Here is an 18,650-nt window from a genome sequence, read left to right as displayed (position 1 = left end):
AGCTGCAGGCCGGCAACTAAAGAGAGATAGCGGGGAAGGAGTAAGGGGCGGAGATCCAACTTCCTTAAAGAAACAGGATGTAGCTAAATCCACCCATGCCTCCACAACCTGTTGAGTCTGGGTGCTGGATTCTGATTTGCATTTACACCTGGGGCAATCCAGAGTCACTCCAGGATCAGAATCTGTCCCTGGCGCTGAGCAGCCAGGCACATAAGCGCTGAGCATGGGTGATAATGTCCATGTGTCATGGGTCTGACCCCCCCCCCAAGCCCAAGGGCCTCGATCCTGTGCAGGTCTATGCCCATGCAGAACCTCATTGGCTTACATGTGGCTCAGCTTGCAGGGAACTCAGCCCTCAAAGTCCTGATCCCCTGGGCACTGCTGTAGAGCGCCTCACGGGGGGGGGGGGGGTTCCTTGTCCACGACTGGGGCTCATAGGTGCTACCCTAATACCAGTAATAATCTAACCATTAGACTTCACTCCTCTCCCTGAGCTGAGAATTGGGCCCCGGTAATCTTGCTTCCCAGTTCCAACCAGGAGAGCCCACTCCTCTTCCCAAGCGGGGAGGAGAACCCAGGCGTCCTGACCCCTGGGAACTCCATCCCACTGCCCATGGGAACAGGACCCAGAAGTCCCTGAGTCCCACTCCCCCAACACTAACCACTAAGCCCATCATCTAAGAAGGAGTCCCTGGTGTTGGCTGTCTCTAAGATCCTACTCAGGCTCACGGGGAGAGCTGCCTGGAGGGAGTTTCCCAAGCCAGAGTGGCTAATTCAGCCGTGGAGGCAGGTGGGTCTTTCTCTGGAGTTGTGGGTTGGAGGCCCACATGGGGTACTTTTAGTTTTGGGCATCGATCCACCCTAACAATGGTTACACTGAATTAAGCCTGTGGGAGGGGCAGGGGGGGTGTCTATTGGTTGGGCTGGGGGAGTCAGGGATAGCCCTCCGGACTCCTGGGTTCTTTCTCCAGCTCTGGGAGGGGAGCGGGATCTAGTGGTTAGACCGGGGGGGGGGGGGGCTGGGAGCCAGGACTCCTGGGTTCTCTCTGAGCCCTGCGGGCGGCACTAGGGCCCCGGTGGATCCGGGAGGCGCCTCTGGCCGCGGCTGTGGGGCCCGCCCCGCCGCAGTGACTCGCTCGGGCGTGGCGGGTCCCGCAGTCCCGTCCCGGCCGCTGGCAGAGGCCCGCTGCAGGCAGAGCCCGGAGTCCCGCATCGCCTCCCGCAGGTAGGTCCTGGGGGGGCCTCCCCGACTGGCCACCCCGTCGCCCGCTGGGTCCCCGGCTCCTGCCCCCAGCGGATCCCTCCGTGGCCGGCCCCCGTCCTGGCTTCCGCTGCCCCAGATCCCTGGGGCTGGGGGCCGCTCGTGCACCGGATGGATCCCCCGCTGCCCACTGGGTCCCCTCCCTTTCTGATCCCCATCCACTGAATCCCCTCCCCTTTCTCCGGGATCCCCTCCCGCCCCCTGGATTCCCTCCCTTCCCCCGGGAATCGCCTTCTGATCCCCATCCACTGACTCCCCTCTCCTTTCTCCGGGGATTCCCTCCTGCCCCCTGGATTTCCTCCTGGCCCCTGGATTCCCTCCCTTTCCCCTGGGAATCGCCTTCTGATCTCCTCCCTTCCCCCCGGGATTCCCCCCTGAGTACTGGATCGCTTCCCCTCTGGGGATCCCATTTTGATCCCCATCCACTAGATCCCCTCCATTCCCCCAAGATCCCCTCCTACCCCCTGCACAGTGAATTCCCTCCCTTCCCCCTGGGGATCCCCTTTCTGATCCTCATGCACTGGATCCCTCCCTTCCCCCCGGGATCCCTTTCTACCCTCTGAGCACTGGATCCCCTCTTTTTCCCCCCTGGGGATTCCCCCTCTGATTCCCTCCCTTCCCTGGGATCCCCTCCTGCCCCCTGCACACTTGATCCCCTCTCCTTCCCCTGTGATCCCCTCCTGCCCCCTGCACACTTGATCCTCTCTCCTTCCCCTGTGATCCCCTGCACACTGGATCCCCTCCCCTTCCCCCTAGGATCCCCTTCTGTTTCCCCCATGTGCATTGGATTCCTTCCTCTTTATCCCCTGGTGATTACCCATCTGCACTGAATGCCCTCCCCTTTCTCCACTGGGGATCCCCTTTGAATCCCCCAGGCACATGGGATCCCCTTCCTTCTGCCGGGGGATCCCCTCCTGCCCCCATGCATGCTGGATCCCTCCCCTTTCTTCCTCAGGATTCCCTTTTGAATCCCCCCACACTGGATCCCTGCCCTTCCCCCTGGGGGTCTCTGATCCCCTCCCTCTGGATCTCCTCTTTTCTTCCCTGGAGATTTCAGATCTTCACACACTGGATCCCCATGGGGCTCAAATTCCTTCCTTACTCCATTCTCTCTATCCTTTCCCCTTCCCTGGAGATGTGTCCCTCTGGGTTCCTCCCTCTATAGCATGATCCCTAAATCCCTACCTGGTAATCCCTTTGCCCCATTCGATCCCTTGAAATCTATCCTCCACTCCTACACTGGGGCCTTTTCTCCCCTCTGCTGTGGTTGTCTAATCCCCTTCTCACTCCATCCTTTTACACCTCCAACTTTCTGCTCTCTTTGGATTCCTCCCCTAGGATCTCTAGGGCAGTGGCTGTCCAGACGACTGTACCCCTTTTGCGAGTCTGATTTCTCTCATGCACCCCTAAATTGCTCCTTGCTCAAGAAGGATTTGCTGGCCAAACCAGACCTCAAAAGACCAAAGTGTCCCAGTGCGCTAATGCTGACGAATGGCCGACTTTCTCATTTTGACCAGAGCCTTATAAAAGAAATCCGCTGGAATAGCAATATTGTACTTCCATTTCAGTGGCTCGTCTATAGCGCAGTCTAAACGAGTCATTGGCTGTATGAAATTTGAGTTTGTACTGACCTCCCTAGTGCTTTTTATGCAGCCTGTTGTAAAACGAGGCGGAGTTGATGGAAGACCTCTGCGTAACCCCAGCGGTACGCGGTACCCGTACTGCTGGTTGGGAACCCCTGCTCTAGGGGATCCTCTTAGGACTAGAAGACCTCTGCGTAACCCCCGCGGTACCCGTACTGCTGGTTGGGAACCCCTGCTCTAGGGGATCCTCTTAGGACTAGATTCTCTCTTCCCCTTCCCCCCCCCACCCCACTGGATTCCTCCCCCCTGGGGACAACTTGCTCTTCTTTACGCTGGATCGCCCCACCACCATCCCTCCTACTGGGATCCTTCTCCAGGGAGATCTCTTGCCACCCTGAACACTGGATTTCTTCCCCTCCACCTGGATTTCAGGGAATCTCCTGCTTCCTCTTTACACTGGATTCCTTTCCCCACAGGGATCTCTTGACCCCCTTTATGCTGGATTCCTCCCCCTCCACGGGGTTTTCAGGGAGTTTCTTCCTTCTCCTTTTTGCTGGATTCCTCTCACCCATGGGGAACACGGATACCTCTTCCCCACAGGGACTGTGTGTGTGCGTGCGTCTGTCCGTGCTCTGACCCAGCAAGGAGGGGATCTCTTCTCTTTGGCTCATGTCCCCCCATTAGCCCCCCACCCCCACCCCAGCAGACGGGGTGCCAACTGGCTTGCTCAGCCCTGGGCCTAACTAGGCTTCTTGCACACCGGTCCTGGGTCACTGACCTCCACCCCTTCGCCTGCCCCCCGGCTGGCTGGAGCCTATGAACCTGGTTTGGCCTCCCACCCTGGCTGCTCTCCCATGGAACTAACGCCCCATTGTCTCTCTCTTCGCCCACGCCCCCAGGCATCTGGCCTGGTGCCCAGAGGCCTCCCGCTGCTCTAGCATGGGTCTTTCCCCAGCTGACACCGCACCCAGCTCTCCTGCCCCCGGGCTGCTGCAGTTCCAGCTCTGGGGCGCTCTTCTCGCTTTTGTGTGGCCTGGAGTCGAGGCCTCATAGCTCCTGGGTTCTGCTCAGGGGTCTCAGGCGCAGAGGGAAGGCAGTGGGGGCTGGTGGTTAGAGCAGGGGGGCTGGGAGCCAGGACTCCTGGGTTCTCTTTACAGGTGGAAGAGGAGTGGGGTTTAGTGGTTCGAACAGCAAGGCAGGGAGCCGGGACTCCTGGGTTCTGGTCCCAACTCGGGGAGAGGAGTGGGGTCTGGTGGTTAGAGCAGGGAAGCGCTGGGAGGCAGGACTTCTGTTTCATTCCCCCGCCCCACTCGATTAAATGGAGAGAAAGGTGGGTGGCTGAGTCCATACGACTTTTACTGTCATACCCCGCTTGTCCTGTGAGCTAGCCTGGCCTCAGGGTGTCGCGTGCTAAAGCTGTCTTGGCAGAGCCCCTATTAAGGCCCAATTAAATCTGTTTGGCCTGCTAATCAAGCCAGCGGTCGACCTGGGAATCAGCTGGGCCCTCGCGATTCTACAGCCCCGGCTGCTCATCTGGGATCCTGCATCTTGCGCATAAAGCGTGTTAGAATCCTGCTTGCTCTCCCCGTCTGCCCCGGGGCCAGTCAGTGGATGCGTTTTGCGGGGAGCTGAGATGGGGCCCGTTTAGCCCAGTCGGCTTCCCCTCCCCCCGCTTACAAATGGGCCGTAGGTGTAGACAATGCCCCAGTGTTCTCTGATTTGCATCGTCTGGGCTCCGCTGTTCCTGCAGCGCCGGCATTAAATCTTCCAAAGCTCGACCCGGTCTGCTGAAACTGGCTGGTGATTTCGCCCGCTGAAAACAGAAGAGGGGAAAATAGTCGCTAACGAAACAAAAGTTCTTTTGTGTCCCTCGGCAGCACCGGCCAGATTTTAAATGAACCCCGGCGGGTGTTCATTTAGTACCTGCTAGGTGGTTATGGCGGGTGTTTTCCCTGTTTCACAGCAGGGGAAACTGAGGCACGGAGCGAGGGCGTGAGTGGCTCGAGATCACATGGGACGTTAGTGGCAAAGCTGGGAGGCCTGACTTCTGGTCTCTCCCAATCCAACTTGGAATCATAGAAGATCAGGGTTGGAAGGGACCTCAGGAGGTATCTAGTCCAACCTCCTGCTCCACTCCAAGCAGGACCAATCCCCAATTTTTGCCCCAGATCCCTAAATGGCCCCCTCAAGGATTGAACTCACAACCCTGGGTTTAGCAGGCCAATGCTCAAACCACTGAGCTATCCATCCCCCTGTTGAGCTATCCCTGCTTGGGCTTAATTTTTAGGTCCGCCCCAAACCCAAATCTGAGCCCTTGTATCAGGGCTTTTTTCCACTAGCAGAATCCCCTGTGGATTTCATAGTCTCTCTGCCATGTCTCCCTCTTTGGGGAAAAAAAAATCCTGCCTGGGGTAGGGATTTGGGGTTTTGTTTTGCTATTTTTTATTCATTTCTCCTCTTTCTTGTTTGTTCTGTTTCTGTATAGTGGGTTGGCTGGGGTTCATTGGGTCGCAGGTGCCGTCTGTGTCAGCCTGATGGTGGAAAGGTTTTTGTCAAAGCTGGGGACTTTGAAGCGCGTTCAGAGCTGGGGCTAGAACCCAGGAGTCCTGGCTCCCAGCCCTGCTGCTCTAACCACTAGACACCACTGCCCTCCCAGACCTGGGAATGGAACGTCAGAGTCCTGGCTCCTAGCCCCTGTGCTCCCCTTCCAGAGCTGGGGTTAGAACCCAGGAGTCCTGGCTTCCAGCCCCCCCGGCCTTCCCACTCTAACCACTAGTCCCTGCTCCCCTGCCACAACTTGGAATAGAATGTGAGAAGCCTGGCCTCCAGCCCCCCCCGGCTCCCCTTCCAGAGTTGAGATTAGAACCCAGGAGTCCCGGCTCCCAACCCCAACCCCTGCTCTAACTACTAGACCCTGCTCCCCTCCCATGCAAAAGCATGGCACCAGATGCCCGTGGTTACTCTCCAGTTTGATTCCCTGTTTTGGCAACACCCCATCCAGATCCTGCTAGGTGCTGGGGCCCTACCCCCTCCGGGAGTTAGAGGGCGCTCGGTCCCCTGCAGGTGTGGGCCTTGAAATTGTCCAGGAGCTAACTAACCAGGTGCTTGTGCCAGACGCTTCCCAGAGCATCCTGCTTGCCCCCCATGGGCCGCTTCTGCTGTGAGGCTACTGAGCAAACACTGCGGGTGGGGCGGAGGGGGCAGTTCCTCCTGGGCGAAGACACCTGTCGTCTGTGCTGAAAACCCTCCTGGGAGAGACGTCGTCGTCTCCCCAAGGGGAAAAGGGTGGCCGCGCTTTGTAGCAGAACCACCGGTGGGTTGAGGGGGAGTGGAACTGACCAGCCCTTTGTCTGTTTTCTTTCCAGCCCATCTTTTTCGCAGATCTTCCTCCAGCTAGGAAACCGCCCCGATGTTCCTGGTCAAGAACTTCCTAGGAGGAGGAGGAGGAGGGGGAGGAGGCGGAAGCGGGGGCTTCGGCGGGAACATCGGGAACGTGATCGGAGGATTCCTGAGTGGCGGCGGTGGAGGAGGACGGGCTGGAGGTGGGGGAGGCGGTGGCGGAGCCATGGGCATCATCGGGGGAGTGATCAGTGCTATCAGGTTCGTACGTAGCCTTGTTGTTATTGGTTTTGCGCTAATGCCTGGGCTCCGTGACCGAGGCCGGGGCCTCGTCAGGGTGGGCGCCGCCCAGACGCATGGTGAGGGAGATCGGGGTCCCGTCGGGCCGGGCGCTGCCCAGACACACGGTGACCGAGATCGGGGTCCAATTGTGCCGGGCACCGCCCAGACACACAGTGATGGAAATCGGGGTCCCATCGGGCCGGGCACTGCCCAGACGCACGGTGACGGAGATTGGGGTCCCATCGGGCCGCGTGCCGCCCAAACGCATGGCGAGGGAGATCGGGGTCCTGTCAGGCCGGGTGCTACCCAGACACACGGTGACGGAGATCGGGGTCCCATCGGGCCGGGTGCCGCCCAAACGCATGGCGAGGGAGAGTCAGGGTGCTGTCAGGCCGGGTGCTACCCAGACACACGGTGACGGAGATCGGGGTCCTTATCGGGCTGGGCGCCGCCCAGACGTGCGGTGACGGAGATCGGGGTCCTTATCGGGCCGGGCACTGCCCAGACGCGCGGTGACGGAGATCGGGGTCCCATCGGGCCTGGCACTGCCCAGACAGACTTTAAGAGACAGCCTTTGCCATTTCAATAGATAAGGAAGGCTCATTACCCCATTTTCTAGTCGGAGGAACTGAGGCCCAGAGAGATCAATGTGCATCTTTTCCTCCTTGGAGACTTTGGACAGTTCGAGAGCGGGGGTCCGGGCACTAGGACTCCTGGGTTCTTTTCTCGGATTGGATTGGGGTTGGGGGGAGTGCCTTTGGATCAAGGACAGTGGGATGAGTTTGTCTGTGCCAGTCTCCAATAGTGGGAGGAGAAACCCCAGACAGGCTCCTTAATTGTTGTCTTTCTGTTTGCTGGCCAAAGGGGCTGGTTTGAATGGCTGGATCTGCAGGGTGGGCGCAGCATGGGGAGCTGCATGGTAATAATACTTCACTCTCATCTAGCATTTTTCATCTGTAGCTCTCAAAGTGCTGTGTTAACGAGGGCAGAATCACAGAGATGTCAGACTGGAAGGGACCTCGAGAGATCACCTAGTCCACACCTCCTCCTCCTCCCCCCTCCCTCCAGTTTACTGGGCCAAGTAAACCTAGACCATGCCTGAGAGGGGTTTTTCCAGCCTGTTCTTAAAAACCTCCAACCATGGGTATTCCACAACCTCCCTTGATCACCTGTTCCAGAGCCTAACTCCCCTGAGAGTTACAAAGTTTTTCCTAATACCTCACCTCAATCTCCCTTCCTGCCAGTTAAGCTAATTCCTTCTTGTCCTCTCCTCAAATGGATATGAAGAATCACCGTCCTCTTTATATCAACCTTTTACACGTCATTATCCCCATTTTACAGATGGGGAAACTGAGGCTCGGTAAGTGACGTGCCCAAAGTTGGCCAGCGGCTGGGTCAGTCTCTCATCCCCAGCTGCTGTGCCCTGCCCCGACCTGGAGGGACCTGCTTTAGAGGGTGAGAGGAGAGGTCAGCCCTGGTGGCTGCTGAGTGGCCGGGAAGGGTAGTGGATTATGTGTCGGGGGCATAGATCTTGCTAGGAACTGGACTGAATTTATTACAGGCAGGGGCCACCATACAGCCATCCAGGGTGGGGAGTGTAACAATTTTCAGCCAGGCCAGATTCGAACTGGTGAACTTGTGGGTGAAAGGCTCCCTAGCCTAAAGGCTCCTAAAGAGTCTGGCTGTGTCCCTGACGATACTGTTGTTGGCTGTAGGGGCCTGTTTATTGGTGTTCACGCTCTCCTCTGGACTTGCTTCAATGTGTCCACATCTTTCCCGAAATGTGGCGCCCAGAACTGGACACAATCCTCCAGCTGAGGCCTAATCAGCGCGGAGTAGAGCGGAAGAATCTCTTCTCGTGTCTTGCTTACAACACTCCTGCTGATACAGCCCAGAATGATGTTTGCTTTGTTTTTTTTTGGTTGGGCAAGAGTGTGACGCTGTTCACCCCTATTTAGCTAGTGGTCCACTCTGACCCCCAGACCCCTTTTTGCAGTACTCCTTCCTAGGCCGTCACTTCCCACTGTGTATGTGTGAACCTGATTGTTCCTTCCTAAGTGGAGCACTTGGCATTTGTCCTTGTTGAATTTCATCCTATTGACTTCAGAGCATCTCTCCAGTTTGTCCAGGTCATTCTGGATTTTCATCCTCTCCTCCGAAGCACTTGCAACCCCTCCCGGCTTGCTATCGTCTGCAAACTTTATAAGGGTCCTCTCTATGCCATTATCTAAATCACTGATGAAGATATTGAACAGAACCGGACCCAGGACTGATCCCAGCGGGACCCCACTCGTTAGGCCCTTCCAGCATGACTGTGAATCACTGATAACTACTCTCTGGGAACGTATCCCAGATCCTTCCGGGATCTGTTGACGCTGGGGCACCAGAGGAGCGTGTGGTGTTTTGGGGTTCACCCAGGCTGGGCGAGGTGCTGGCAGGCTGAGACAAAGGAACTGAGCAATCTGATCTCTGTCTGGCCTGGAAATGCTGGACAGGAGACCGAGTCTCTGAGACGCTCGTTTTCAGTTTAATTCCCGTCTTGGCCTTTCTCCCCGTTACTTGGCATCACTTGACCCATGGGCCTTTGTGAATCAACTCACTTGGCTTTCATCTCGTAAATCACCAGCCGCTGATTGAGCTCCATCGAGGGTCTGCCTGATGGGCTGGAGGATCTGTAGTGGGGGCCCAGTGGGAGGGGCTGGTCCCTCCAGGGCAATTTTAGGGCTGGAGAGGTCTTGATTTCAGCTTGCAGGCTGGGTAAAGGCTGGTCGTTGAAGGCACCCAGAGTTTCAGGGCAGGCGGTGACCCATCCCCTTACTGGTCTGGCTTGAACCCCAGAATCCCATGGCCTCTTGGGGGAAGTGGATTCTCCCTTGCTAGGAGGTGTTGCTTTGAATGTGGTGCCCTGCCCTATTGATGGGGTGGCAGGGGGGGGGGGAAGGCTGGGGATTAGGGCTGGCTGGGCGGCTCTGCCTTGTTTTGCTTTTTAGTCAGACTGGTTTGTCCACATAGTGGGAACTAGCTAGAGGCCCAGGCCCCAGGAAAACCCTGACGAGCGCAGGGGAGAGTTCCCGTTTTCTCTGTCCCCGCCTCAGTTCTTCCCCTGATGCTGGGCTCTTCTGTCATCACTGATAGTCCCCCCAGTGCTTTCCATGCATAAGATCCCCAAGCACCTGGCAAACCATATACGCAGGGATCCCTCACCCAGCACTGAAATGCAGCCACCTCTGGGGGTGGGGTGTGGCAGCTGTTTATACAGGGATCTACCTCTAAATTGGAAAGTGGTTCTGCAGTTTATCATGCCATGTATTGTGTGTAGGGGAGGCAGCGTGGTCTAGTGGCTGGGACACTGAACTGGGAGATAGGAGCCCTAAGTTCTGTTCCCAGCTCTGCTGTTGTCTCTGTGTGAGCCTGGATGTGACTCTGTGCCTCAAGTTTCCCCCTCTGTATAGCAGGGAGGTGCTCTTCCATGTATTATGGTGGCACGCTAGGAACCCCAGGTGCCAGGTGCTGTACAGACACACAACTAAGGGGTGGCTCCTGTTTCAGGTGCATCATTTCACTTGACAACAGCCGGATCTTCACTTCTGGGATGCTTTTGTCTCAGCCACCTCTCTTCTATAGCACTCGAAATATTAAATACATTAAATATTAAGGAACTGGACTGGGACTTGGGGAATCTTGGTTCAATGCCTGGCTCCATCACTTGGCTCCCTGTGTGATCTTGGGCAAATCGCTGCATCTCACTGGGCCTCAGTTTCCCCAACTGTAAAACTGGAATAGTAACTATTCCCTTGTCTATGCAGATTGGAAGCTCGTGGGATCAGGTACTGTCTCAGTCAGGTTCTGTGCAGCGCCTGGCACAGTGGGGCCCTGATCTCGGTCAGGGTCTGTGCAGCGCCTGGCAAAGAGGGGCCCTGATCTCGGTCGGGGTCCGTGCGGCGCCCGGCGCGACGGGGGCCCTGATCTCGGTCGGAGTCCGTGCAGCGCCTGGCACAGGGGGGCCCTGATCTCGGTCGGGGTCCGTGCGGCGCCCGGCGCGACGGGGGCCCTGACCTCGGTCGGGGTCCGTGCGGCGCCCGGCGCGACGGGGGCCCTGACCTCGGTCGGGGTCCGTGCGGCGCCCGGCGCGACGGGGGCCCTGACCTCGGTCGGGGTCCGTGCGGCGCCCGGCGCGACGGGGGCCCTGACCTCGGTCGGGGTCCGTGCGGTGCCCGGCGCGACGGGGGCCCTGATCTCGGTCGGGGTCCGTGCGGCGCCCGGCACGACGGGGGCCCTGATCTTGACTGGTGCTGCCATAATGCAAATATATAATAACTTTACCAGATGGACGTGTGTGTATAAAAGACCCTTCATAATTGTTTCCTCTTTCTTTCCCCCTCTGTTTCACAGTGAAGCAGCAGCTCAGTATAATCCGGAGCCACCGGTAAGTCCTGATTACCGTTCTCCTGTTCTAGCCCTGCCTGTCCTGCGTCTAACGACTCCTGTCAGATATTAACACCGGCCCTGGACAGGCTGAGTCTGTAGCAAAGCACGTGGGGGAGGGTTTTCTGGCACGGAGCCCCACTGCTTTTGTCGGGGTAAGCCGCGGGAATGCAGGCGTCCGCCCAGGAGTAAGTGTTCTGGGGTTTGTTTTGTTTTTTAAAGTGACTTGCAAAGACGAGTAAATGGGGCTCATGTCCTTGGCTGCTTGTTCACGGAGCACAAAGGCAGCCCAAGGTGTTGTGTCGTACGTGAGAAATTCAGGTCTCCTGATCCCTGTTTGTCCTGGAGGACGCTGTGGACGACTGGAGAACTGGATCGTGCCCTGCAAAGAAAATCTTATTGACCGGAAAGGGAGGGGAAAGTGGCTTTTATTCATTCAGGTTGTCTCTCTTTGGGCCAGATCCTCCTCTGGCGGTGTAAACTGGTTCTCTTGAAATCAGTGCCCTGGCGGGGGATCTGGCCCCATTGACTCCAGTGGCTTGAGACTCATTTAGACAGGCTGGGGATCTGACACCGGTGGAGTGACGCCCATTTACCCCACCGGCAAGCCTGTCTCATTCCTGATTTACACCATCTGAGTATCTGTCCCTTTGTGGGTTGTCAATGTCCAGCCCTATTTAACTCAGGGCACTCTTGGGGGAAAACGCTTTCTGCTAACGATCCACCCCAAACCTGCTTATAAAATATCCAAACCTGCCTTGCAATGAGCTGAAAGTCTCCTGCTTTCCTTGTCTATCCAAACAAGAGCTGGGTTCCCTGCGTCCGGGCTGTCCAGATATCCACTCCTCTTGGACTATGTCTCAGTTTCAGATACTTAAACGTTTTTTGCTAAGGAATCTGCACCTGCCAGTGGAGGACTGAAAATCGCTCTAGGGTCCTGGTGCTTCCTCTTTGGGTCATTGGAGAGACGTATATATGTTTAAACCACCCTGGCTATTTATATTTTGTAACTTTCTGTTTATTTCTGCCCCCAGCCCCCTCGCAGCCACTTCTCCAACGTGGAAGCGAACGAGAGCGAGGAAGTACGCCAGTTTCGGCGCCTCTTCACGCAGCTGGCTGGAGATGTATGTATTTTCCCGTCCTCTCTCTTTGCATCCATCAGAAAGGGTCCCCGGCCCAGCCCTGAGGGCATCTCGCTGGGCCAAAATTTTCACTGAGGGCCTCTGATATTTATGTTAGGGGGGGCTCCGAATCGAGACTCCTCGGGCCTGACTCCCAGCCAATTCACAACCCCTTTGCAAATCAGGCCTCTGGTTACCCTGTGACCTTTCCTCTCCTATGACTTTCTCTCCGTAGATAGCCCTGCCCAGAATCCTCTGCAGCATGGGACTCTAGTGGGTTATGGGTAGGGCCCTACCAAATTCACGGCCATGAAAAATGCATCACAGACTGCAAAATCTGGTCTCCCACCGTGAAATCTGGTCTTTTGTGGGCTTTTACCCTATACTATACAGATGTCACGGGGGAGACCAGCGTTCTCAAATTGAGGGTCCTGACCCAAAAGGGAGTTGTGGGGGGTGGTGGTCACAAGGTTATTTTAGGAGTGTGTGGTATTGTCACCCTTCCTTCTGCGCTGCCTTCGGAGCTGGGCGGCTGGAGATCAGCGGTTGGCGAGGTGCCCAGCTCTGAAGGCAGGACCCCCCCAGCAGGAGCACAGAAGTAAGGGTAGCAGTATCGCAACCCCCCCCAACATTAACCTCGCCCCCCCCCCCAACTCCTTTTTGGGTCAGGACCCCTACAATTACAACACCGTGTAATTTCAGATTGAGATAGCTGAAATCATTAAATGGATGATTTAAAAAATCCTATGACCGTGAAATTGACCAAAATGGACCGTGAATTTGGTAGGGCCCTCGTTAAGGGGTGAAGAATGGGTGCAAGGAGGCAGCCGCCTCCATCCTGGAGCAGCCGGGAGGTGGCTCCCTGCAGGGTGATCTGCTCCAGAGAGACCAGGCAGGGCGAGAGTCACTCCAGCCCCGTGTGACGTCCCCCTTGTCTCTGTGCTTTGCGGCAGGATATGGAAGTGAGCGCCTCTGAGCTGATGAACATTCTCAACAAGGTGGTGACCAGACGTAAGTGGGGCCCGCAGTCCGTTTAAATCAAACCCTGCCTTGGTCGATTCATTTACGAAATGGTTAAAAGGTCCGGGCCGGCTGGACCCTGCCTCCCAGAGCATGGCTGTCCTGTGGTGCTTGGTAACCGTTCGTCCTGATGCTACAGGAAACCTAGGGAATGCCAGGACTCCTGGGTTCCATTTCCGGCTGGCTCGGGGTTTGACCTCAGGCAATGTGCTTTGGTTTCCCAGATTCATTGGTTTTAAGGCCAGAAGGGACAGTTGTCACGGAGTGTGGGGGAGTCGGGGCTCTGCACCCCACACTTCCTACGATTCACAGTGATTCTCAGCCAGCCAGTAAAACAGAAGATTTATTAGGTGACAGGAACACAGTCCAAAACAGAGCTCGTAGGTACAGGAAACAGGATCCCTCAGTTAGGTCCATCTTGGGGGGTAGGGAGCTCCAAACTGATACTCCCTCCAGCCTCTCCTCCGGCCATTGTCTCTTTCCCTGGCAAGGAGGCCACCTGATCTCTTTGTTTGCCAACACCTTCAGCTGGCACCTTGCAGGGGAGGGGCCCAGGCCATCAGTTGCCAGGAGACAGGGTGTTGTCTGCGTTCTCTGTGCAGACAGCATCACACTGTCCCTCTGCTCTGCAACAATCACACATCCTTATCCCACCACCTTGATACTTAAGAAATGCACAGGGGACTTTTGTGATCATCTCGCCTGACCTGTATAACGCAGGCCAGGGATTCCTGCATCCAGCCCATATCTGGTGGCTGAGCTAGCCGGCTGCCCTCTCTGAACAATGGGGGACGATGCTGAACTTCTGGTATCTCCATGGCACTGAGATGCCTGGCGCTGGACCCTGCGCCCCAGATGCAGTAGGTGCCATGCAGAGCTCCGTGGCCTGGTGCCCTGTCGTATTTACTCCTCCCGCATCATCTGAAATTGCCCAAGCCTGCTCTCTTGCCTTCCAGATCCTGACCTGAAGACAGACGGGTTCGGGATTGACACCTGTCGCAGCATGGTGGCCGTCATGGATGTATCCTCCTCCAGACTGATGTCTGCGCCCAGGAGCCTTTAAAGATACCAGGGCCCGATTCACAGCTCCCGTGTCTTTGTTCTCCCTATATTCTAGGCCCTGCCCAGCCCCTGCTATCGGTCTCCGGGCTGCCCTAACTCAAACTTCACCCCCTATGGGCCCTGGGGGGCAGAGAATAGCCACAGCTCAGTGCGCTCTGGCCATGTCCCTGATCTGCCCCCTATGCTGGGGCCCGTATGCCCAGCTCCACGCTGGCTGGGGAGATCCCCTGCATGGGTGAGAGTCTCAGGGGGCTGTTTCCACCCATGTTGAAGGCCCCTGTGCTGCTGGATCCTCTCCCCGCGGCTTGGCAGGGCCCCAGGTGGCTTTGGCCGACGTCTTTGTTCCTTGACCTCGAGCGCTTCAGAGCGACACGACCGGGAAGCTGGGCTTCGAGGAGTTCAAGTATTTGTGGGGGAACATCAAGAAGTGGCAGGTAGAGAGATCGGGGGGAGGGGGGCGGTTATCACGTGTGGCTGAGACCCGACTGTACCCCCCCTCTGGTGTGGGAACAGGAGTGGGAACGAGAGACCTTGGGGCTCCCAGTCTGGGGGGGGCCTTTTCAAGAGCGCTGGACTCCAAGCAGCCTTCCCGGCTGGAATTGACATGCGTTACTTTCAGCCCTGCGTGTGTGTGTGTGGGGGGACCTTGCTGCTGCATTGCCTTCTGGGTACCCAGAATTCCCAGCGCCGCACCCCTGCCTACCTGCCAGAGGTACTGGGGGTGCCCGGCAGGGGGGCAGCTGGGATCCGAGCAGTCCCCTCCTTGGGGGCAGAGTTAAGGGGCTGCGTTGCCTCTGATGTCCCCCTCCCTGCTCCCTCCGTCACCCAGCGCTCTAGGGAGGGGCTGCCGTTTTAGTCGGGGGGGCATCTCTCTCGTGTCCCTCATGCCCCCCATGTGCCACTTGAGCGGTGGGGTGGTGGTTTCTTATTTCCCTCCCCTGCTCTGCCATTCTCCGGGGGGTGGATCTCGGCTTCTGTCCCTTCCCCCGTCACCCATATCTGCTATCTCTCTGCCTGTGGTCCCCCTCCCTGCCCAGCCCCAGTCTGCAGCTGGGTGTTCGTGCTGGGGGGGGGACTCTCTTAGCCCATAACCAACTTGTCTCCCCCCCCACCCACCCCCAGTGTGTCTACAAACAGTACGACACGGACCGATCCGGCACCATCGGGAGCAGCGAGCTGCCAGGCGCCTTCGAGGCAGCGGGTAAGGAGCCGCCGAGGGGTGGGATTGGTGGGCGGGGGAGTGACTGTCTCAGATCGATGGGGAGTGACTGTCTCTGCCCCCCACCCCCAGGCTTCCGGCTGAACGAGCAGCTGTACCAGATGATCGTGCGCAGGTACTCGGAGGAGAACGGCCACATGGACTTCGACAACTTCATCAGCTGCCTGGTTCGCCTGGACGCCATGTTCCGTAAGTGGCCTGTGGGTCGGTCCTGGGGATGGGGGGAGGGTTCTGGGGTCCCGCCTCTAGTGTGGGCTGGGCCCCTCCCATCTGGGTTTAGCTCTGTGTTTGTACAGCGCCTGGCACAATGGGGCCTGGTCCATGACAGGGGCTCCTAGGTGCTCCCGTAATCCACCTACTAGCAATAAAAATGTACAGCGCCTGGCGCATTATGCTAATGCAAGACATAATACAAAAAACCAACAGCAATGGTTGGTCTGGCACCTGAGCTGGTTTCTCTCTCATCCCGACCCCTCTGCCCTGGCCTCTGGCGAAATGGATTTCTGTCAGTGACTCGGCGCTCCAGCCAGAAACCGAGGGGTTAATCCTAACCAGTTCATGGGAACCCCCTGGTTCTGGACCTGTGAGGTCAAGGGGGTGGGCCACCGGCGTTTGCCTTGGAGAGAGGATGGCTCGTTAGCGATTGGAGCACAGGGATGGAGGTCAGGACTCCTGGGTTCTATCCCCAGCTCTAGGAGGGGAGTGGGGGCTGGTGGTTAGAGCAGGGGGTGGGGGGGCTGGGAGCCAGGACTCCTGGGTTCTATCTCCATGATCAGGGGATAGAGATCGGGGCGGCTCCTGCTGTGCCAGGCGCTGCACAGACACGTGCTGAGAGACAGTCCCAGCCCCCGATTTAGACAGTGCGGGAGGGAGAGAGAGGCAGGATTATCACCCCCCACCCTGGCTCACAGGTTGCTCACAGATAACTGAGATCTCCGGAGTCCCAGCCCACTGTGTTAACCATGAGGCCGCCCTTCCCCCTCTCCTCTCTACTCCTACAGGTGCCTTCAAGTCTCTGGATAAGGATGGGGACGGGCAGATCCGGGTGAACATCCAGGAGGTGAGTGAGGTGGGAGGCTGGCTGCCCCCTGGCCTTTACCTTCCTGCTCTCTAGCAAGGGACCCCGATGTGGTTCCTGCCTCCCTCGCAGGGCTGGCCAGGAACTCCTGGGTTAGCGGGTCCAGCCCGGCTTCCGCAGGCCACTCCTGGTGGAGCGGGGGCCGGGGCCAGGGACCTTCCCAGCTGCGTGAGGAGCGGCCGCAGCCCCAGCAAAGCCGCAGCATCCTATTGGGGTCCATGGGGAATGGCCCCTCTGCCAGCCCCGCACCCCCACCCCATTGGGGTCCACGGGAAATGGCCCCTCCCCTGGCCCTGCACCCCCACCCCATTGGGGTCCACGGGGAATGCCCCCTCCCCACTCCACCTTAAAAACAGGGGCCAATCCTCTCCCGCCCCTGGGTTCTGCGAGCCCGTCTGACGCCTGGGCGGTCTGTATTTCGTATTGCCCGGCCCAGCTCTCTCCTGACCACTCTTCCACTCTGCCCTGCAGTGGCTGCAGCTCACCATGTACTCCTAAGAGCCTGTGCGCCAGCCTGGACCGACGGCCCGGAGCGCGCCCCCGGCCTCCCCGGGCTCCATGCTGCGACCTGGGCCCCTCCACGGCAGCTGCGATCCGCCCTTCTCTTCGCTTTCTGATTTCCAACCCTCCCCCCGCTCCCTGGAAGACCAGGTGTGCCCTCCTCTCCATCCCCCACCTTAGCCGGCTCTGCTCCGGGACGCCCGGCCGCTCAGTCTGGTGCTGTGTACGGTCTGGGGGGTGGGGGGGGGCGGCTTCCGATTTGGAGGTATGTTTGCTGCCATGTGATCCACGCTTCAGTGATCCCTCTTCGGGCCCCAAGGATCTCCCAGCTCCGGCGGGAGGGGGGGCAGAAATGAAGCCAAATGCAGCCATCCGTGGAGCTCTTTACCCCTCCCCACACACACCGGCAGATTTTAACTTCCCGATCGTCTGGGATTCCGGCTCCCTCCCTGGCTGGAATTTCGTCGGTGGAATGGGAGCCCACCAGGCCAGTTCCTTTCCCTGCATGCAGTTTCTCCGCCCAGGCCCTCGCGAGGCTGGGCATGGGGCGGGGGCAGGTGGCAAAGCTTTTGACTGTAGCAGACATGGCAGCCCACCTGGCTCTCCGTCTTCCTCTAGTGGCTAGGTCATGTATAGCGATTTTATCCGGCTGCTGCAGGTAGAGGGTTGTGCTTTTTAGGTCCGGAGGTGCTGGGTTCGATCCCCCGCAGACCACCCAAGCCAGGGAAGGCATCTGATGGGCATCCAGTGCCCCCCGTCCCCAAGGGCATCGGGTGAGGCCGCTGCTGAGCTGGGGCATATGCCAGTCTGGGGCTGCCCTGCTCGGTGGTGGCATTTTGGAAGGCAGGAGGGATGCCCGGGCTGTTGGGGGTTTGCCCTGGAACGTACCAGCTGTATCTCTCACTGACGCCCACCGTGTTTTCTAAAGCTCAATAGAAACGATAATAAAGTTCTATAATAACATGTCACCAGAGCTCGGAGGCGTCTCTTTTCCGCCCCTGCCCTGCGTTCCAGCTAAACGTATGCTCCCTGCCAACCCCCTGTCTAGGAGCTGTCACTGTTTTCATACTTCATGCCTTCCCCCCTCTCCCCTGAAGCACTGACAGTTTAGGTCACTGCAATGCAGCTGCCTCTGGGGTGGAATGCAGCGGCTGTTTTTAACACCACACAACAGCTTAACCAGCCTTACTGTGGTGCTTGTGTGGGCCCCCTTGTCTGAGCACCTCACATTCTTTAATGTGTTTAGCCTCACAAGGTAGTCCAGTGCTACTCTCCCCGTGCACAGATGGGAAAATTGAGGCATGGAGCTGCAGTGACTTGCCCAAGCTTACTCAGAAGGAGCAGGGAATTGAACCCAGGTTTTGCTGAGTCCCAGGGTGGTGGCCAAAGGGGAAAATTTTAGGGATGCAGAATTATCCAAACTGGGATTTAACCAGTTGGATGTTCAGTTGCAAAAGGGTCAATGGAAAAATAAATGGGCCCAAATTTAAACACCTCCCATCTGTAAATCTACATCTTGACATCAAAGGACTTGCACTGGATTTCAGCTGGTGTTAACTGAGAACAGACTCTGACCCCAACGCCCTGAGCTCTTACTCTGGTTCCATACTCAGTCGTTACATGCTACCGTGTCAACTGCCTGTCTCTGCCCTTTTTGGCATCCCTGCCTGAACTGGGGACGCACTATTCAGTGTGGGATACCTGGTGCAGATCAGCCGTCATGTTCCACCCCAGAGGTGGCAGCATTTCACTGGTGGTT

At 57.7% G+C, this 18,650-nt stretch overlaps 1 protein-coding gene across 1 annotated transcript; it reads left to right on the top strand.

Annotated features, from left to right (window-relative positions):
* Window positions 1-1,069: 1,069 nt before the first annotated feature.
* Window positions 1,070-17,859, top strand: CAPNS1 (calpain small subunit 1). Its single transcript, XM_084612658.1, has 11 exons — window positions 1,070-1,225; window positions 6,210-6,444; window positions 10,858-10,891; window positions 11,925-12,014; window positions 12,965-13,022; window positions 13,988-14,052; window positions 14,459-14,527; window positions 15,216-15,294; window positions 15,385-15,501; window positions 16,314-16,372; window positions 16,862-17,859. Exons 2-11 carry the CDS (start codon window positions 6,254-6,256, stop codon window positions 16,886-16,888), a joined length of 789 nt encoding a protein of 262 aa, XP_084468784.1. The 5' UTR covers window positions 1,070-1,225; window positions 6,210-6,253; the 3' UTR covers window positions 16,889-17,859.
* The last annotated feature ends 791 nt before the right edge of the window (window positions 17,860-18,650 follow it).

The sequence above is a fragment of the Lepidochelys olivacea genome, assembly GCF_965140295.1.
Source record: "Lepidochelys olivacea isolate rLepOli2 genome assembly, chromosome: 23".
Classification (NCBI taxonomy): Eukaryota; Metazoa; Chordata; order Testudines; family Cheloniidae; genus Lepidochelys; species Lepidochelys olivacea.
The sequence above is the reverse complement of the archived record's forward strand: the minus strand, read 5'-3'. Positions and strand labels throughout refer to the sequence as shown.

Bases quoted from the DNA above. Each gene is read 5' to 3' on its own strand.
- CAPNS1 (XM_084612658.1), top strand. From the start codon at position 6,254: ATGTTCCTGGTCAAGAACTTCCTAGGAGGAGGAGGAGGAGGGGGAGGA. The intron at 14,053-14,458 runs GTATCCTCCTCC...CGAGCGCTTCAG, and splicing joins GCATGGTGGCCGTCATGGAT to AGCGACACGACCGGGAAGCT. The intron at 15,295-15,384 runs GTAAGGAGCCGC...CCCCACCCCCAG, and splicing joins AGGCGCCTTCGAGGCAGCGG to GCTTCCGGCTGAACGAGCAG.